The sequence below is a fragment of the Notolepis coatsorum genome (genome assembly GCF_963971535.1).
Source record: "Notolepis coatsorum genome assembly, chromosome: 10".
Lineage (NCBI taxonomy): Eukaryota > Metazoa > Chordata > Actinopteri > Aulopiformes > Paralepididae > Notolepis > Notolepis coatsorum.
Genome location: NC_140174.1, coordinates 86,814,817 through 86,831,106, shown reverse-complemented (window position 1 = coordinate 86,831,106; position 16,290 = coordinate 86,814,817). Strand labels below are relative to the sequence as shown.

At 49.5% G+C, this 16,290-nt stretch overlaps 1 protein-coding gene across 1 annotated transcript in view; it reads right to left on the bottom strand.

Annotated features, from left to right (window-relative positions):
- The window catches only part of emid1 (EMI domain containing 1), a gene marked incomplete at its 5' end in the record, with an annotated part of 178,656 nt that overhangs the window by 9,126 nt on the left and 153,240 nt on the right, over nt 1-16,290 (bottom strand). The window contains 2 exons of the mRNA XM_084323082.1: nt 4,161-4,274; nt 8,532-8,630. Of these exons, the coding sequence (XP_084179208.1) occupies nt 4,161-4,274; nt 8,532-8,630 (213 nt within the window). The remainder of the gene's footprint in view (nt 1-4,160; nt 4,275-8,531; nt 8,631-16,290) is intronic.

Below are 16,290 nucleotides of genomic sequence, written 5' to 3'. Positions count from 1 at the left end.
GGGGTGAGAGGAGGAGGAGGGGGCATGAGGAGGAGGGGGCGAGAGGAGGTGGGGGCATGAGGAGGAGGGGGCGAGAGGAGGAGGAGGGGGCATGAGGAGGAGGGGGCGAGAGGAGGTGGGGGCATGAGGAGGAGGGGGCGTGAGGAGGAGGGGGCGAGAGGAGGAGGGGGCGTGAGGAGGAGGGGGCGTGAGGAGGAGGGGGGCGAGAGGAGGAGGAGGGGGCATGAGGAGGAGGGGGTGAGAGGAGGAGGAGGGGGCATGAGGAGGAGGGGGCGAGAGGAGGTGGGGGCATGAGGAGGAGGGGGCGTGAGGAGGAGGGGGCGAGAGGAGGAGGAGGGGGCATGAGGAGGAGGGGGTGAGAGGAGGAGGAGGGGGCATGAGGAGGAGGGGGCGAGAGGAGGTGGGGGCATGAGGAGGAGGGGGCGTGAGGAGGAGGGGGCGAGAGGAGGTGGGGGCATGAGGAGGAGGGGGCGTGAGGAGGAGGGGGCGAGAGGAGAAGGAGGGGGCATGAGGAGGAGGGGGCGAGAGGAGGAGGAGGGGGCATGAGGAGGAGGGGGTGAGAGGAAGTGGGGGCGAGAGGAGTAGGGATAGGAAGTGTGTGAATGATAGAGGAAGCGTGGGGTCTGTAGGCTGTCCCGTTACTGGCGACGAATGCACTTCCTGTGGCAACAGTGGACTTTGTGGCGGGAACAGTGAGCGAGTCTGTCGAAATAGAAACATCTTCTTGCTGCCGGACTGACCTTAAAACCACTGACCATAGGCCAAAGTTGGCATTCAAGCCAGGGCCCTCTTGGGCCCTCCTATGTTAGTCTGACATCTAAATACAAGGCAAGCCCACACACACACATTTGTACTGCATCCAGAGTGAGGACCTTACTACATTAATTTCGTGGCCCTTTGCTGGAGTTTGCAAATTGATGTTTGTTTACAGGATGTTCAAAGCCCCCGAAAGCAGCATTTAAAGCAGCTGTTCCTCGCAGGCCGTGCGGCTCTGTGTTATCGTCCACACAGCGCAGCCTCACTACCCGTCTACCTGGGGTTCTTTGCCTGCAGGCCTGAGTGAGGAGCCCGGTCCCGTTCCGCGGCAGGGAATTTCAGCCTAAATATCCAGACATCAAAGGCAATAAGGCAGTGTTTTCCCAAGGAAGCTGCAGTGCAGAACCCCTGCGTTCCCTACGTTCCCTATTTCCACTTTGATGTGAAATAAATGGCTCCCAGCCTCAGGAATCGCCATGCCAACCTCGATCCACCCGCCGCCTCTCTCTCTCCCCCTCACGTGTCAACTCACACATCTGCATGCTAGATCACCCCGTTTCACTTTCCAATCGTACCACCTTATCCACATACCAACACCGCCTGTGTTCTAACCTTGAGAGCGCCGATACGAGCTCCCCCCCCCCCCCGCGCGCCTGCCGGCCTGCCCCTCCCCCCCCCCCCCCCCCCCCCTCTCCCCCGTAGCTGTCTGAGCTGCCTACATCTGGAAGCGGTTGAGTGACATCAGCCGTGGACAGGTTCTCATCCCAGCGTGTGTCACATTTGTGCATAGCCCAGACCGAGGCCTTCTCCACCTCCACCTCGTGACCTTCCATTCTGTCCCGTCTGGCAGGTCGTCGGCCGGGGAGGGAGGGAGGGAGGTGCAAGATACAACCTCTACCGGGCCCGCTCCGCCCCCCCCGTTCCCATTTAGATTTCCCTCCACGTGAAGACTTGCATAACACACGTCCACGAGAGCACACACACGTCCACGAGAACACACACACGTCCACGAGAACACACACACGTCCACGAGAACACACACACGTCCACGAGAACACACACACGTCCACGAGAACACACACACGTCCACGAGAACACACACACGTCCACGAGAACACACACACGTCCACGAGAACACACACACGTCCACGAGAACACACACACGTCCACGAGAACACACACACGTCCACGAGAACACACACACGTCCACGAGAACACACACACGTCCACGAGAACACACACACGTCCACGAGAACACACACACGTCCACGAGAACACACACACGTCCACGAGAACACACACACGTCCACGAGAACACACACATGTCCATGAGAACACTCACCAAAAAATTCAAACACGCGGTAAGCGCATGAAGCTTACGTCACCTGCTTGAAAACACAAAGAGGTGGAATCCCCTGCCTCTCAGCTAAACTACTGTATGTGCAAATCTGCTGCTCGACTTGTGTCGGACTCATGGCAAATTGATTCTGTTTGGCCCGAGGTCACATCCTCTGGTTTGGCCCAGAAAGAGACCACCTAATGTGAGGCGGGTGGGGGTTGGGTGGGGTGGGGGCTGGGTGTGTGTGTGTGTGTGTGGGGGGGGGGGGGGGGGGGGGGGGGGGGGGGGGGGGGGGCTGGGGGGGTTGTCAGACAGGGAAGAACTATCCATCTGGATTTTCACCTTTGGGACCAGCTCCAAGTGCACAATACCGGGGTGTGAAAACACATGGGCTGCGCAAGAACGGTCTGCAATCTCTACAATTACGACCACAACATATCAACATAAGGACATTTCCAACTGTTTTGGTATCGAAGGTTCTTTAAAAGGTACTACTCCTGTTATCTCAGGTGCGTCGACTTGCAGGAATCATACGCTGAACCATCAGTTGAACCCTTGCGCCGGAGAAGAACCGTATAGGTCCATTTAGAATGTGTTCTGGACGGCTCGTGTGTTAACAGGTGCAAAGTGAATCCAGATCACTTGGAGTGCGAGTGTCATACAGCATCACAGTATTCACACTCTACTGTCTTTAAAGGAACACGCCAACATTTGGGGAAATTAGCTTACCGTCTTCTCCAGAGAGAGACAAGAAGATAGATACAAGTTTCCCCTATGTGCGTTCAGTAGAAATCTGGCTGCATGTTAGCCTAGCTTAACACAATGAATGGAAGCGGACAGGTCCGGTTAGCCTAGGCATTGTCCAACTAACACCTCCCAAAGGCTAACCGGACATGTCCGCTTCCATTCATTGTGCTAAGCTAGGCTAACTTCCCAAAATGTTGGCGTGTTCCTTTAACTCTAAATGTGCACGACTCTACAACCTGCCATCTTTAGATGATTGGGTTTGAAATCATCGTTCATTCAATTAGATCAATAGAGATCAATTTATTGTGATTGTACAAGAACAGAGTACAACAAAGTGAAGTTGGCATCTAACCAGAGTACAAAGGAGCAGTAAAGTGCATTGTAGTGTACATGTATAACATGAGTATATATGGAGTATATATGAAAAAGCTATAGAGTAAATATGCTAATGTGTGTGTACAGTATTATATATACAGTGGTACGAGTATGAATACACCATGATAATAAACCAATCTAGCCAGTGGTTTGAATAATACGAGTAGATATAGATATATATATACAGATATAGATATATGTAATTACTGTGCGTGCAGTGTTATATGAATAAACTATAGGTTGGATATAAGTAGTATATAATGAAGGTAGGTATGAGTACAGTGTAAGACAGATGTAGGCAGTATAGGCAGGAGATAAGTATGGATTTGAGTATAGAGTTCAACAGAGTTCTGCAGTTAGGTTGCGTGGGGGGTGGGGCTGGGGGGGTGCAGTCTAGGGGGTAGTGTCCGGACTTAAAACAGATTTATATGGTTCTTTGTCCCAAGGACTCAATTAAAAGCAGAAGAGCAGGCGCACACAAGCAGTTTCTGTTTGGCATTACCCACCACAAAAGAAGAACAGGGAGGCTGAGACAGAAAAAAATATAGATTTGTTTTTCTTTTTCATTCTAGTGCAAAAGCTAAAACTATAGACAAGACGGCGAACATTTCAGCCCATCTAAGATAAGGTAATTCTTTATTGATCCCCTAGGGGAAATTCTGGTGTCAAAGCAGCATGGGGGGGGGGGGGGGGGGGTTCAGGGTGGGGGATGCATAGCTTCACAGTACAATACAATATAGTATAACATATAATAATAATAAAATGATAATAAATAGTTTTCTCTAGTTCTCAGGTCCCGAGTTGAGACAGTGATAGCTCTGGCAGCAGAACCGGCCACTCCGGCCGCCCGAGCCCCAGTCCTACTACTTGGGTATTACATTATTAGTATGAATCTGATCCGAGGAGTGTGTATGGATTCTGGTATTTCGGTGCATGGTCTTACCATCTGGCTCTGGGATGCGGGCGCTGGCAGGAGCGGGAGGACCAGGAGGACCTGGTGGTCCGGTAAGGCCCTGTAGACCTCTTTCTCCTGGGAAACCAGGTGGCCCGTGGGGGCCTGCGAGGAGGAGGAGGAGGAGGAGGAGGAGGAGGAGGAGGAGGAGGAGGAGGAGGAGAGATGATATACATATTGTTACACTGACCGACGGCACTGGAAAGGCCATTACGGCAAGCAGAAGGAGGAACGATTGGACAGCGGATCTGCGGAAAGTGTGAGAACTCTCATCTCCTCTCAAAATCATTCATTAGATTAGATTAGATTCAAATGCATTGTCATTATCGAGCAAAAGTACAGTACAATGAAAAGAAGTTTGGCATCCAACCAGAGTGCAAATGTAACAGTAGAGTACAATATACAATGTGCAGGTGATTAAACTGGGTATAAAATATATACATTTTTACTACTGGGTGTAGTGTTAATCAGATATATGTACAGTTGTAATACCAATATGTACAGTGATACAGGTATAAGGACAGTATGGTAGTGCAGCGTAACTAGTAAGAGTAGGTAAGGGATATGTACAGATATAGATCTAGTTATTCATTATTAATAAATTCATAATATCAGTCATCATCGCAAAGGTCCAGGTTACACCGCAACATGTGTTTTATTTTTGAGTTCAGAGAGGCACCGTGTGGGAGTCTCAAACGTGGAGTGAATAAGGAATAGAGTCTGCACACTCTCCTCTGTCTCTGGGAGGCAGCGCCTGACAGCAGGGTAGACAAGGTGAATATCGCAGACTGATGGTGGTGTGACGAGCGGGAAGAACTCCGACAGAGAGCGGAGAGGCAGAGGAGTTGAAAAAGTGCTGCACGGCGTGTAGGATTTCAGTTCCTGGCAGTGGTGTGTGTGTGTGTGTGTGTGTGTGTGTGTGTGTGTGCGTGTGTGTGTGTGTGTGTGTGTGTGTGCGTGTGTGTGTGTGTGTGTGATGTGTGTGCATGCAAGCAAACACACCAGGTGCAGGGGGTGGGGGGGTTCTGGAAGACTGTGTGTTTCCCTGTAATTAACAGAAGGAGGGCTTCTTAATGGCCCGGTGCTTGGACCAGGGAATACTCAAATAAACACCATTAAACACCAGAGACTATTACTGGCACTGGTGCATAAATTAAATGTTGCATGTGTGTGTGTGATGGAGCATTGTGTGTGAGTGAGAGAGAGCCCATAGCCGGTCCACGTCGGCCTAGTCGCTAAAGTGTTGCTCCCCCCCCCCCCATCTCCCCCCTCCCACGGTTATTTTTTCCTTTTGTTGGAAAAAAGAAAAGAAAAAGAACCAGTGTAATGTGACTTGTCCCGGTGGCCGGGCTGGATTCATCCAGAAAACTAAACACAGTGTCTCAACTCTCCACCACGGCTGCGTCTGACCTCATTGTTTGCACTCTCCTGAGGTAATGCTGTTCTCAACACCCCCCCACCCCCCTACCCCCACCCAACCATCACACAGATCCATCACCTTCCGCCCTCTCATCCTCCACCTTCCTGTTCATGAAGCGCTCGGAGGAGGTGGGTGGGGGGGGGGGGGGGGGGGGGGGGGGGGGGGGGGTAGGCGGGGGACGATACGACTGTCGATGACTATTACCGTATTGCAATAAGCGTTTCGTGAGCTGTGCATAATGGGGGGCGCGAGAAAGAGAAAGAACGGGGGGGGGGGGGGACGGGGGACGGGACATCATGTAATGTTGTTACAGCCCCGATTGGATCTGACACCTCTGTGATTCATGTTCGCTTAGGCCTCTGTAAACATTGCACCATAAAACTGTGGCTGCTGTGGTTGTTGTGGAAGAGCGTGCGACCGGGGTGGTCAGCGAGGCCAGTGGCACGGCCGGGTAAACCAGACGACTGGACTGGCTCACCAGAATGATGTCAGTGAAAACACGTTTCTATTTTTTTTCTCTCTCCTCCTGCTAAATAACGAAGGGCCTGGAGCAGCTGTGGGCAACAGCATCAAAATGAGAGGGGGGGGGGGGGTAGCTCAAGCTTTAGCCTGTGCAGCTCTATAACACCCCCCCCCCCTTTAACTCATCGTGAAGACATAGCAAACGACACTGTGCTCCCTCTCGCCTCTCTCTCCTCCTCGGTCTCCATAACATCTCTTCTCAAACCGCCTTTGACGTAACCTCTGGCTACCAAACGCGCTGCGCTCTCTGCGATGAGTTTTTACATGACATGGGACACATCCTACGCAATGTTTATTTTCCTCTTCGAAAAAATTAAGTATTTTGGCACAGCGCAGAGAGAACATAGTTTCGGACACAAAACATAGTAGACTCACTGCGGGCACTCGTGAAGTAATGGGAGACAGGAAAAACAATAACACCACAGACATATGGAAATCATAAGGACCCGGGACTTGTATATATAGCGCATGTTCATTTCGGATTGGATTCACATGGCGCTTCTCAGAAAGCAGGTTTATAGTTTAACTTCTGCTCTGAAGCCCATCTCTGCCCCAGCAGCAGGCACCTAGCAGGGGGTGAAATGTCAGCCTGAGAGGACGAGGCTCTGCCTTCATGTTCCACACAGAGAGGATAGGAACAATAGCCCGCAGCTACGGGCAACAGATGTGACGAAGTTAGCTTCGCGATTTATCTTATTATCGTAAAAATGTTCGTCACCGTTTAAAGGAACACGCCAACATTTTGGGAAATTAGCTTACCATTTTCTCCAGAGAGAGAGACAAGAAGATAGATACCAGTCTCCTCTCTGTGCGTTCAGTAGAAAGCTATCTGGCTGCATGTTAGCCTAGCTTAGCACAATGAATGGAAGCGGACATGGCCGGTTAGCCTAGGCATTGTCCAGCTAACACCTCTCCCGAAGGTTAACGGGCCATGTCCGCTTCCATTCATTGTGCTAAGCTAGGCTAACGTGCAGCCAGATAGCTTTCTACTGATCGCACAGAGAGGAGACTGGTATACACACAAGCTTCCAATAATGGTGACTGTACTGTTCCCATGTGCAAGAGTTCGTTTGGACAGTCTGCCTTCTCTGTTAACGGGGCAAACATATGGATCTCTCTGCCTACTGGCTTAAAACTGGAGTCCATGCCAACGTCTTCAGCAGAGGACTCAAGGTATGGCTGAAATCAAAGCAGCAGTGCTCACATATGTAGACGCGGACTGGTTTTGTTATTTTGATCATGGACTCTTGCTCTGGTAACTATTTGTTCTGATTTGTGATTTTAATTCTGTATTTTACTGTTAATTTTATTTTATCTTTTAGAAAAGCCTCAATGGAGTGGACTAGTGTTGAAAACTAGCACTTGTGCTATAAACACGCAAAACGGCACATCTGGTCTGTCCACTGTGACTGGTCCAATGTAGCTGTGGTGTCCATTTTAAATAAACGTTTTCATTCATTCATTCATTCTCTCTGGAGAAGACGGTAAGCTAATTTCCCAAAATGTTGGCGTGTGCCTTTAAGTCGCAGAGACCCGAGGATGAACCTTTTCCCTGACTGTCGTGCACGATCTCTACAGATAAACAACGTACGTATGTTACGATTCATTCTCCGAAACGACTCTGCTCGGACACCAAGAGCAACGGTGAAATCACTGCTGTCTCACGTCTCCAAAAGGGTCAAGTTTTCAGGGATAAAGGGTTTTGAACGGGTGCCACGAGCCCCCGGGGCCATTAGACATGCTAACGGCATTGAGGAAATATGTAATACTCCCAAGTAAAACCCAGAAAATCATCGAAGATATGAGGTTTACCCCAGACGGCAGCGATATCTTGAAGGCCATAGGGGAGTTTTGTGTAGTCTATGGATACATTATCTTGGCAGGCCGCTGAAAACCAACACTGGATCAGCAAACGACATATTTAGTAACTCTTTAAAAAAGAAAAAGGGAAACCAAGAAAGAACCCCAAATTGGTGTAACTTATCGCCAGGCAACTTATCCTCAGAGGCGGGTGTTTTCCAAGGGCCACGCCAGGGTCTGTGGGATGGCTGAGTGGTTTTAGAACAAGACAAACATTCTGGTAGGCTGCGAGATATCGTAGGTCAGTCTATTGTAGTATATGTCAGTGATTTGTTTTTTTCCACCATTGTTTCAGGTCTTTGGCAAATAGGAAGTGATTAAAGACTTTTGTTCTACAGACAATAGGTTAAGTGGGAAGGCAAGCACACATATACCCCCATGCGCACACACACACACACACACACACACACACACACACACACAAGACACACACACATCTTTACGACATGCCCATTGATGAACTGTGTCAACGTCTCGTGTAAGAGACGGTTCATTTCGTTTCACGATCAGCTGCCAACAGGCGACTGTATTCATTGTTAGTTACAGTAAAGGTCTCTCACCCACTGGTCCTGAGGTTCCCCGAGATCCAGGGGTCCCAGAGGGGCCCCTCACCCCAGCCTCCCCCCTGGGCCCGTTGGGTCCATGCAGCCCACGAGACCCTGGTAGAGAGAGCAGATATGAGCGACCATGCAACTTGTTCACACACACACACACACGCACGCACACACACACACACACACACACACACGCGCACACACACACACACACACACACACACACACACACACACACACACACACACACACACACAGACACACACAGAGTGGCATTTTACATCTAATGGAAGACATTCCTGGCTCCCTTAAAAGATGCACTAACAATTTCGATAATGCAATAGACCTGGGGAGTGAGGTTCCACCTGTGATTTATAGACCTGGGGGGTGAGGTTCCACCTGTGATTTATATACCTGGGGAGTGAGGTTCCACCTGTGATTTATAGACCTGGGGAGTGAGGTTCCACCTGTGATTTATAGACCTGGGGGGTGAGGTTCCACCTGTGATTTATAGACCTGGGGAGTGAGGTTCCACCTGTGATTTATAGACCTGGGGGGTGAGGTTCCACCTGTGATTTATAGACCTGGGGAGTGAGGTTCCACCTGTGATTTATAGACCTGGGGAGTGAGGTTCCACCTGTGACTTATAGACCTGGGGAGTGAGGTTCCACCTGTGATTTATAGACCTGGGGAGTGAGGTTCCACCTGTGACTTATAGACCTGGGGAGTGAGGTTCCACCTGTGATTTATAGACCTGGGGAGTGAGGTTCCACCTGTGACTTATAGACCTGGGGAGTGAGGTTCCACCTGTGATTTCCCCCCATTGTAGATCAAAACTATACTACAGCCAAACCGTATTGTGTAGGTTCATAATCTTTTGACAGAGGTATAGGTTATTTAATTCTTATACTGTTACAACCAATAAAGGTAAATATTTTAACTTAATCTTTGAGAGAATGTTTCATATCGTGATCTTTGTCGTTTCCATGGTAACTACTACAGTATAAGCCTTGCCAATCTTTGCCACATACACAAGAGCACAACTACTTTGACGTTTGTATCCCTCTTCATTCTCATTGGTTATCGAGGCATTCACTGACATCTTTTTATTTATTTTTTATTTTATCTACTTTTTCTCCCCATTTTTCTATTTTTCTCCCATCCCAATTTTGTTCGTATTATCCAATTCTTCCCTCCCCTGTCTTGAACGTTGCTAGACCATGCCTCCCACTGGTCGGCTGCAATGTGGACGAAGCCTTGCATCACGTGTCCCCACGCATCTTTTCACCTGTACAGCGCAATCTCTCAGTGGCGAGGAGTAACGTGTGGGAGGCTCACGCTGCCCCCGACACTTCCTGATTCTGCTGTACAGGCGCACCAACCGACCTGTAGGAGTCGCTGTCCACAACGTCCGATCCCCACCCACCGGCTTTCCCACCCCCTTATACTGCCAATTGTATTAGTATGAAGCTCAGGGACCTGGGCTTGAACTATGACCTCTGCCAGTGGGTCTTGGACTTCCTGACGGGCAGACCCCAGGTGGTAAGAGCAGGCAACTGCACCTCCTCATCCATCACACTCAACATAGGGGCCCCCCAGGGCTGTGTTCTGAGCCCCCTCCTCTACTCCCTGTACACACATGACTGCGTGGCACAGCGGAACAACAACACAATCATCAAATTAGCTGATGACACAGTAGTGGTGGGCCTGATCTCTGCCAACGACGAGAGGGCCTACCTGGAAGAGGTAGTCAAGTCAAGTCAAGTCAAGTCAAGAGTTTTAATTGTCACGGCATACAGGTATACAATGAAATGCGGCTGGTCTTGCCCGCGACGATGTGCAATACAGTGGTACAACATATAATAAAATCCAATAAAAAATACAGTGGTACAACATATTAATAGAATCCAGTAAAAACAACAGTGCAATAAACAGGTACATGGTGTGCCATCTCGGTATCTGTACATAGTATTTACAGAGCATATAGGACATGCTAGGTAGCTTTAGTAGTGCAATACACTGTTCCTGATGTTATACTAATTTAAGTGGCCTTTCCTCTGGCCATAAGTGTGCGTATGTGCGGCATGAGTGTTAAAGTGGCTGCTAGTGTGTGAGCGTGTTCAGCGTGCGTGTCGTGTATGTGCTTGTGTGTGCTTGTGTGTGGATAGTTCAGTTTCTGTGTCTCTCAATGTTCATTGTTCAAGGCTCTGATGGCCTGGGGGAAGAAGCTTAGCCTAAGCCTCTCCGTCCTAGTAGCTGGGGTTCGCAGGCGTCTGCCTGACCTCAGCAGCTGGAACAGGCTGTTATTGGGGTGGTGGGGGTCTTTCATTATCCTGCAGGCTCTGGATTTGCACCTCTTGTTGTATAGAGCCTGCAGGGGAGGTAGCGCAATACCCGTGGTACGCTCGGCTGAGCGCACCACTCTCTGTAGGGCCTTCTTGTCCTGTGCCGTGCTGTTCCCATACCAGGCAGTGATGTTTCCGGTCAAGATGCTCTCTACAGCTCCTGAGTAGAAGGACTGGAGTATCTTCCCCGATACTCTGAACTTCCTTAACTGTCTCAGGTGGTAGAGGCGCTGCTTCGCTTTCTTTACTACTGTGTCTATGTGTGTTGACCATGTCAGATCCTCTGAGATGTGGACCCCCAGGTACTTGAAGCTGCTCACCCTGTCCACGGTAGCCCCGTTAATCATCAGTGGTGTGTGTGTCTCCTGCTGTCCTCTCCTATAATCCACGATCAGCTCCTTGGTTTTACCAATGTTCAGGAGCAGGCTGTTGTCCTGGCACCAACGTTCCAGTACCTCAACCTCCTCTCGGTAGGCCTTCTCGTCGTTGTCCGAGATCAGCCCCACCACCACCGTGTCGTCGGCGAACTTCACTATGGAGTTGGAGCTGAACTTGGCCACACAATCGTGTGTGTAGAGTGAGTACAGCAGGGGGCTTAGAACACAGCCCTGGGGGGACCCGATGCTCAGGGTGATGGTGTTGGAGGTCTGACCCCCCACCCTGACCGCCTGGGGTCTTTCACTCAGAAAGTCCAGTACCCAGGCGCTCAGGGCGGAGCTCAGACCTAGCTCGATCAGCTTGTCCACCAGTCTGGTGGGGACTATGGTGTTGAACGCTGAGCTGTAGTCAATGAACAACAGTCTCACATAGCCCCCCTTCTGACGGTCAAGGTGGGAGAGAGTGCTGTGCAGTACCTGGGAGACCGCGTCGTCAGTGGACCTGTTTGTCCTGTATGCAAATTGCATAGGGTCCATATCACTGGGGAGAGAGGCACAAATGTGGTCCTTGACCAGCCTCTCGAAACATTTCATGACCACAGAGGTGAGTGCCACCGGTCTGTAGTCATTTGGGCATGTTGGGGAGGGTTTCTTCGGTACAGGGATGATGGTAGACATCTTGAAGCAGGCAGGGACTACTGACTCCGCCAGGGATTGATTATATATGGCGGTGAACACCGGGGCAAGCTGGTTTGCACAGGACTTAAGTATGCGTCCTGTTATACCATCTGGACCCGCAGCCTTCCTGGTGTTCACCTGCATAAATGCTCTTCTCACACTGTGTTCCGACAACGAGAGAGCGCCCCCGCCCCCCCCGGTTGCCCCCCCCCCTCCACAACAGCCGGTGCGCCGGTGACGTCACTAGCCAGAGGGCTAGCGGCGACACTGTCTACACCGAACCGAGCGTAGAAGGAGTTGAGTTTGTCCGCGAGAGAGGCGTCGTCGCTCCCCATTTCGGGGGCGCTGACTTTGTAGTCAGTTATTGTCTTCAGTCCCCTCCACAAGCCTCTTGTGTCGTTTTGTGCCATTTGTGTCTCCAGTTTCTCAGCATATGTCCTCTTAGCAAGTTTAACAGCCTTGCGCAGAGTGTAGACTGAAGCCTTGTACTCTTCCATATTTCCTGACTCTCTGCCCAGGTTATAAGCCGTGGTGCGTGAGTTCAGGGCTGTTCTTATTGTAACTGAGGGGTACAATTCCCTGACTGTATTACTAGATATGATACTTACTACCACTACCTTTGTACTTAATATTCGGCCACCCAGTACACGGCATAAATATATTATGATGAACACTGTCACGTAGATGAAACGGATCCAACACAAATGTACGAATTAGAAATAGGTCTTTATTTCTACACAGCGATGGTGTGTAGAGCAAGCACTTAATCAAATCAATCACATTTATGAATGGGAATTAGTATGCACTTTTATGGCAAGAGTATTCGTCGGTATATCAATAGAGAATGTCCAATCTCTGAAGGCGCAGGTGGTACATATACGACCTGGAATAGTTAAGGAATAACAGCAATGCTTTAATGATTATAGACTGGATACACTAGGGGGGGTTAATCCGGTCGCTTGTAAGCCGACAGGAGTAGGAAGGGGGGGGGGGGTAGAATCCGGCTGCCTCATCCGGCCAAGGGTATCCCAGGTGAACCCACTGTAGTGCCGTTCAATGCGCCGGCGATCCTTGGACCACAGATGAAAGCAGATGGACTCTTTGTGGGCCGGCGTCCTCCGGTCCACGGAGGAGAGACGTGAAGCGACCTCGTCTTGCAGAGCGTCTCCTCACCTTGCGTCCTCTCCAGGGGGGGGGGGTTCCAACACACGGCTGTGTCGGGGGTCTTTATCCATGGAATAATCAATGTATACAAAGCATAATCCGTGCCTGGGAAGGCGGGCTATCGTCGGTAGAATAATCCGGTATACAGGTCCACTCGCTCGTCGGCTCTGGGGCTCCTCGGGTGCAGCTTCACGTGGGGTCAACCACCCTGGATAAGCAGCCAGTTCTCTGCCCGAAACGATGGGGTGCTGACTACGGTAGTATTCTCACCGTACGAAGCACTATATATTAACAGACTATTATTAGCTTAATAGACTACGTCCAACTCGACGATATAGTGCCAAATATGACTATTCAAATATTAATATACACGATGTCTCAATACCGATGGTAGGCGAACTTGGCCTTACTCCCACACGTGGCGTCGCGGGGAGGCTTTACGTCTGTGACTCTATTGGAGGGTAAGAAACTGGACTGAAAAGAAAGTCCTACTTTAGTAGCGCAGTATATATACGCACTATGAACAAATAGTCCCATTAGTGGTGCGGTAGCCAGATTCCTACGCGGAACTAGGACTTGTTCGTACATGTTGAGCGGTACGTTTGAACTGGGTCTGAGGGGTATGGCAGCCTGGCACCAAGGTCTCGACCAATAGTAGAATGGAGACTATTATGGGATGTTCAGTAGGCTAGAATGGATATTCAATGCATATTGTACAAGGAATATACAAGGGATATCAGGGAATATTAGAGAATATACAAATACAATTAAATATATATATATAAATAAATATATATATTCGGTTTAATCTGGCCCTTCACAACACTTATAGTGCTGTCCACCCAAGGTTTCTGGTTTGGGAAAACCCGCGCCTTCTTTGTGAGGACAATACCGTCTGCCACAGTTGCTATGTAACTCACAACGGTATCAGCGTACTCGCTGACGTCACTGGCGCTTCCTTTAAACATGTCCCAGTCTGTATCCTCGAACGCATCACGGAGCGCGGCCTCTGATTCGTCAGACCACTTTTTTGTCTCATGTGACACGACGACGTCACGCGATCTTTGTTTGTATGCTGGGATTAAAAAAATGGAGTCGTGATCGCTCGCGCTTGCAGAGCCCATCAGTGGCGGAGCCGCTACAGCCTTGTAGCCAGCTTTGAACGGGGTGTAACAGTGGTCGAGTGTGTTTCCCCCTCTTGTGGAGCAGGCGATGTGCTGAAAAAAGGTCGGCATCACTTTTTTCAGATTTGCCTGGTTGAAGTCACCAGTCACTATCGTCGCGGCTTCCGGGTGCTTGATTTGTTGTTTGTTGATGTGGTCGTGTAATTCCACCAGCGCTTTGCCAGTATTTGCCTGTGGGTGAATATACACGACGGATAAAATGACCGCGGTAAACTCACGGGGTAGGTGGTACGGGCGGCACAGGATTTGGAGATGTTCCATATCTGGGGAGCATGAACTTGAGAGGACATGTACTTCCTTGGGATTAACCCAGAGATTGTTCTTGAGGATGCAGACCCCACCTCCGATGCTCTTCCCAGAGGCTGCCGTGCGATCTGCTCTCAGGACGGTGAAATTGTCCGATGGAGAGACGCTGTTGTCCGGCGTCGCTGGCTTGAGCCATGTCTCCGTGAAACACAGGTAGATAATCTGTCACAGTGGTGTCAGGAGAACTGCCTCTCCCTGAACGTCAGCAAAACAAAAGAGATGATTGTGGACTTCAGGAGGTCGGGGGTCAAGGACTACAGCCCCCTCAGCATCGACGGGGCACCGGTTGAGAGAGTGAACAGTTTCAAGTACCTCCGAGGACTTGACATGGACCACACACATTGACAGTGTTGTGAAGAAGGCACGACAACGCCTCTACTTCCTCAGGCGCCTAAGGAAGTTCCAAGTCAGTCAGAAGATCCTTAGGAACTTCTACTCATGTACAATAGAGAGCATCCTGACTGGCAACATCACCTCCTGGTTTGGGAATAGCACTGCACAAGACCATAGCAGACTACAAAGAGTGACACGTTCAGCCGAACGCACAATTGGAGGGGGGCTTCCCACCCTCCAGAACATTTACAACAAGCGGTGCAGGGGGAAGGCGAAGAGAATCATCAAGGACTCCAGCCACCCGAACAACTGCCTCTTTGAACTGCTGCGGTCAGGCAAGCGATACCGGAGTCTTAAGGCGAGCACAGAAAGACTCAGAAGAAGCTTCTATCCCCAGGCCATCAGGCTGCTAAACGAACAATAAACACTATGCAACAACCATCAAATGCACACAGCACGCACACCCACACGCACACACTCACTTAAACAAACAACACACTGCAGCACCCACTCTCCACACTTTAGAGCACACAAACACACTTTATATTTATTGATAAAGGATTTGCACTACAACTCGTACACCTACTGTAAATTGTACCTAAATTGCACCTCATCCCATTTCTGCCTTGCACTATATAGTATTGTATATTAGTACACTGCACAGTATTGTATATTATATGGTAACTCAGTTACGTCTATTCTGCATCGAACATTGTACATATGTCTATACTGAACACTGTGACCTCATTTTTTTCTTCTAATTTACATGCTATACTATGTTATTTTATTTCATACTTATCTTGTCTTGCACAGTCTCTGGAGCGTAACAGTAAGAAGCATTTTGTATAAAAGTATTCTGTACTTCTGTATGACAACTATTAAAGAAACTTGAAACTTGAACTTGACCAGCCAAGCCGGAAGCAACGCCGAGAACTGGGCTCGAACCCAGCATCTCCTGCGTTAGTGGCGAGCGCCTTGCCCACTGCACCACTTAGCCACCCTGACATCTTTGTTTTCATTGAAGCCATGCATAGAATGTACTGACATGAAAACGACGACGTTTAAAAACTGTCAGATAATCACGAGTACATAATTCCAATAGTGTATTCTGTCTGTTGTTTTGACTATTTTGGTTGGGTAACGTCATCCTCTCAGCTCCACAGCGTTTCCTGAACAGATGTAGCTTTGCATTAAGTACACAGTCTTGTACTCATGACTTCTTTCTTGTTTTTCTCAAAAACGTACACCTCATTTGATTATGCTCAACTCTGCTCCCGTCAACTGTCAGACAAATTGAATAAGTGGAACCATATAAACCCGCTACCTTGAGACACTCTGATGGTAAAAGACCATAGTAGGCAGAATTGTGTAACTATCA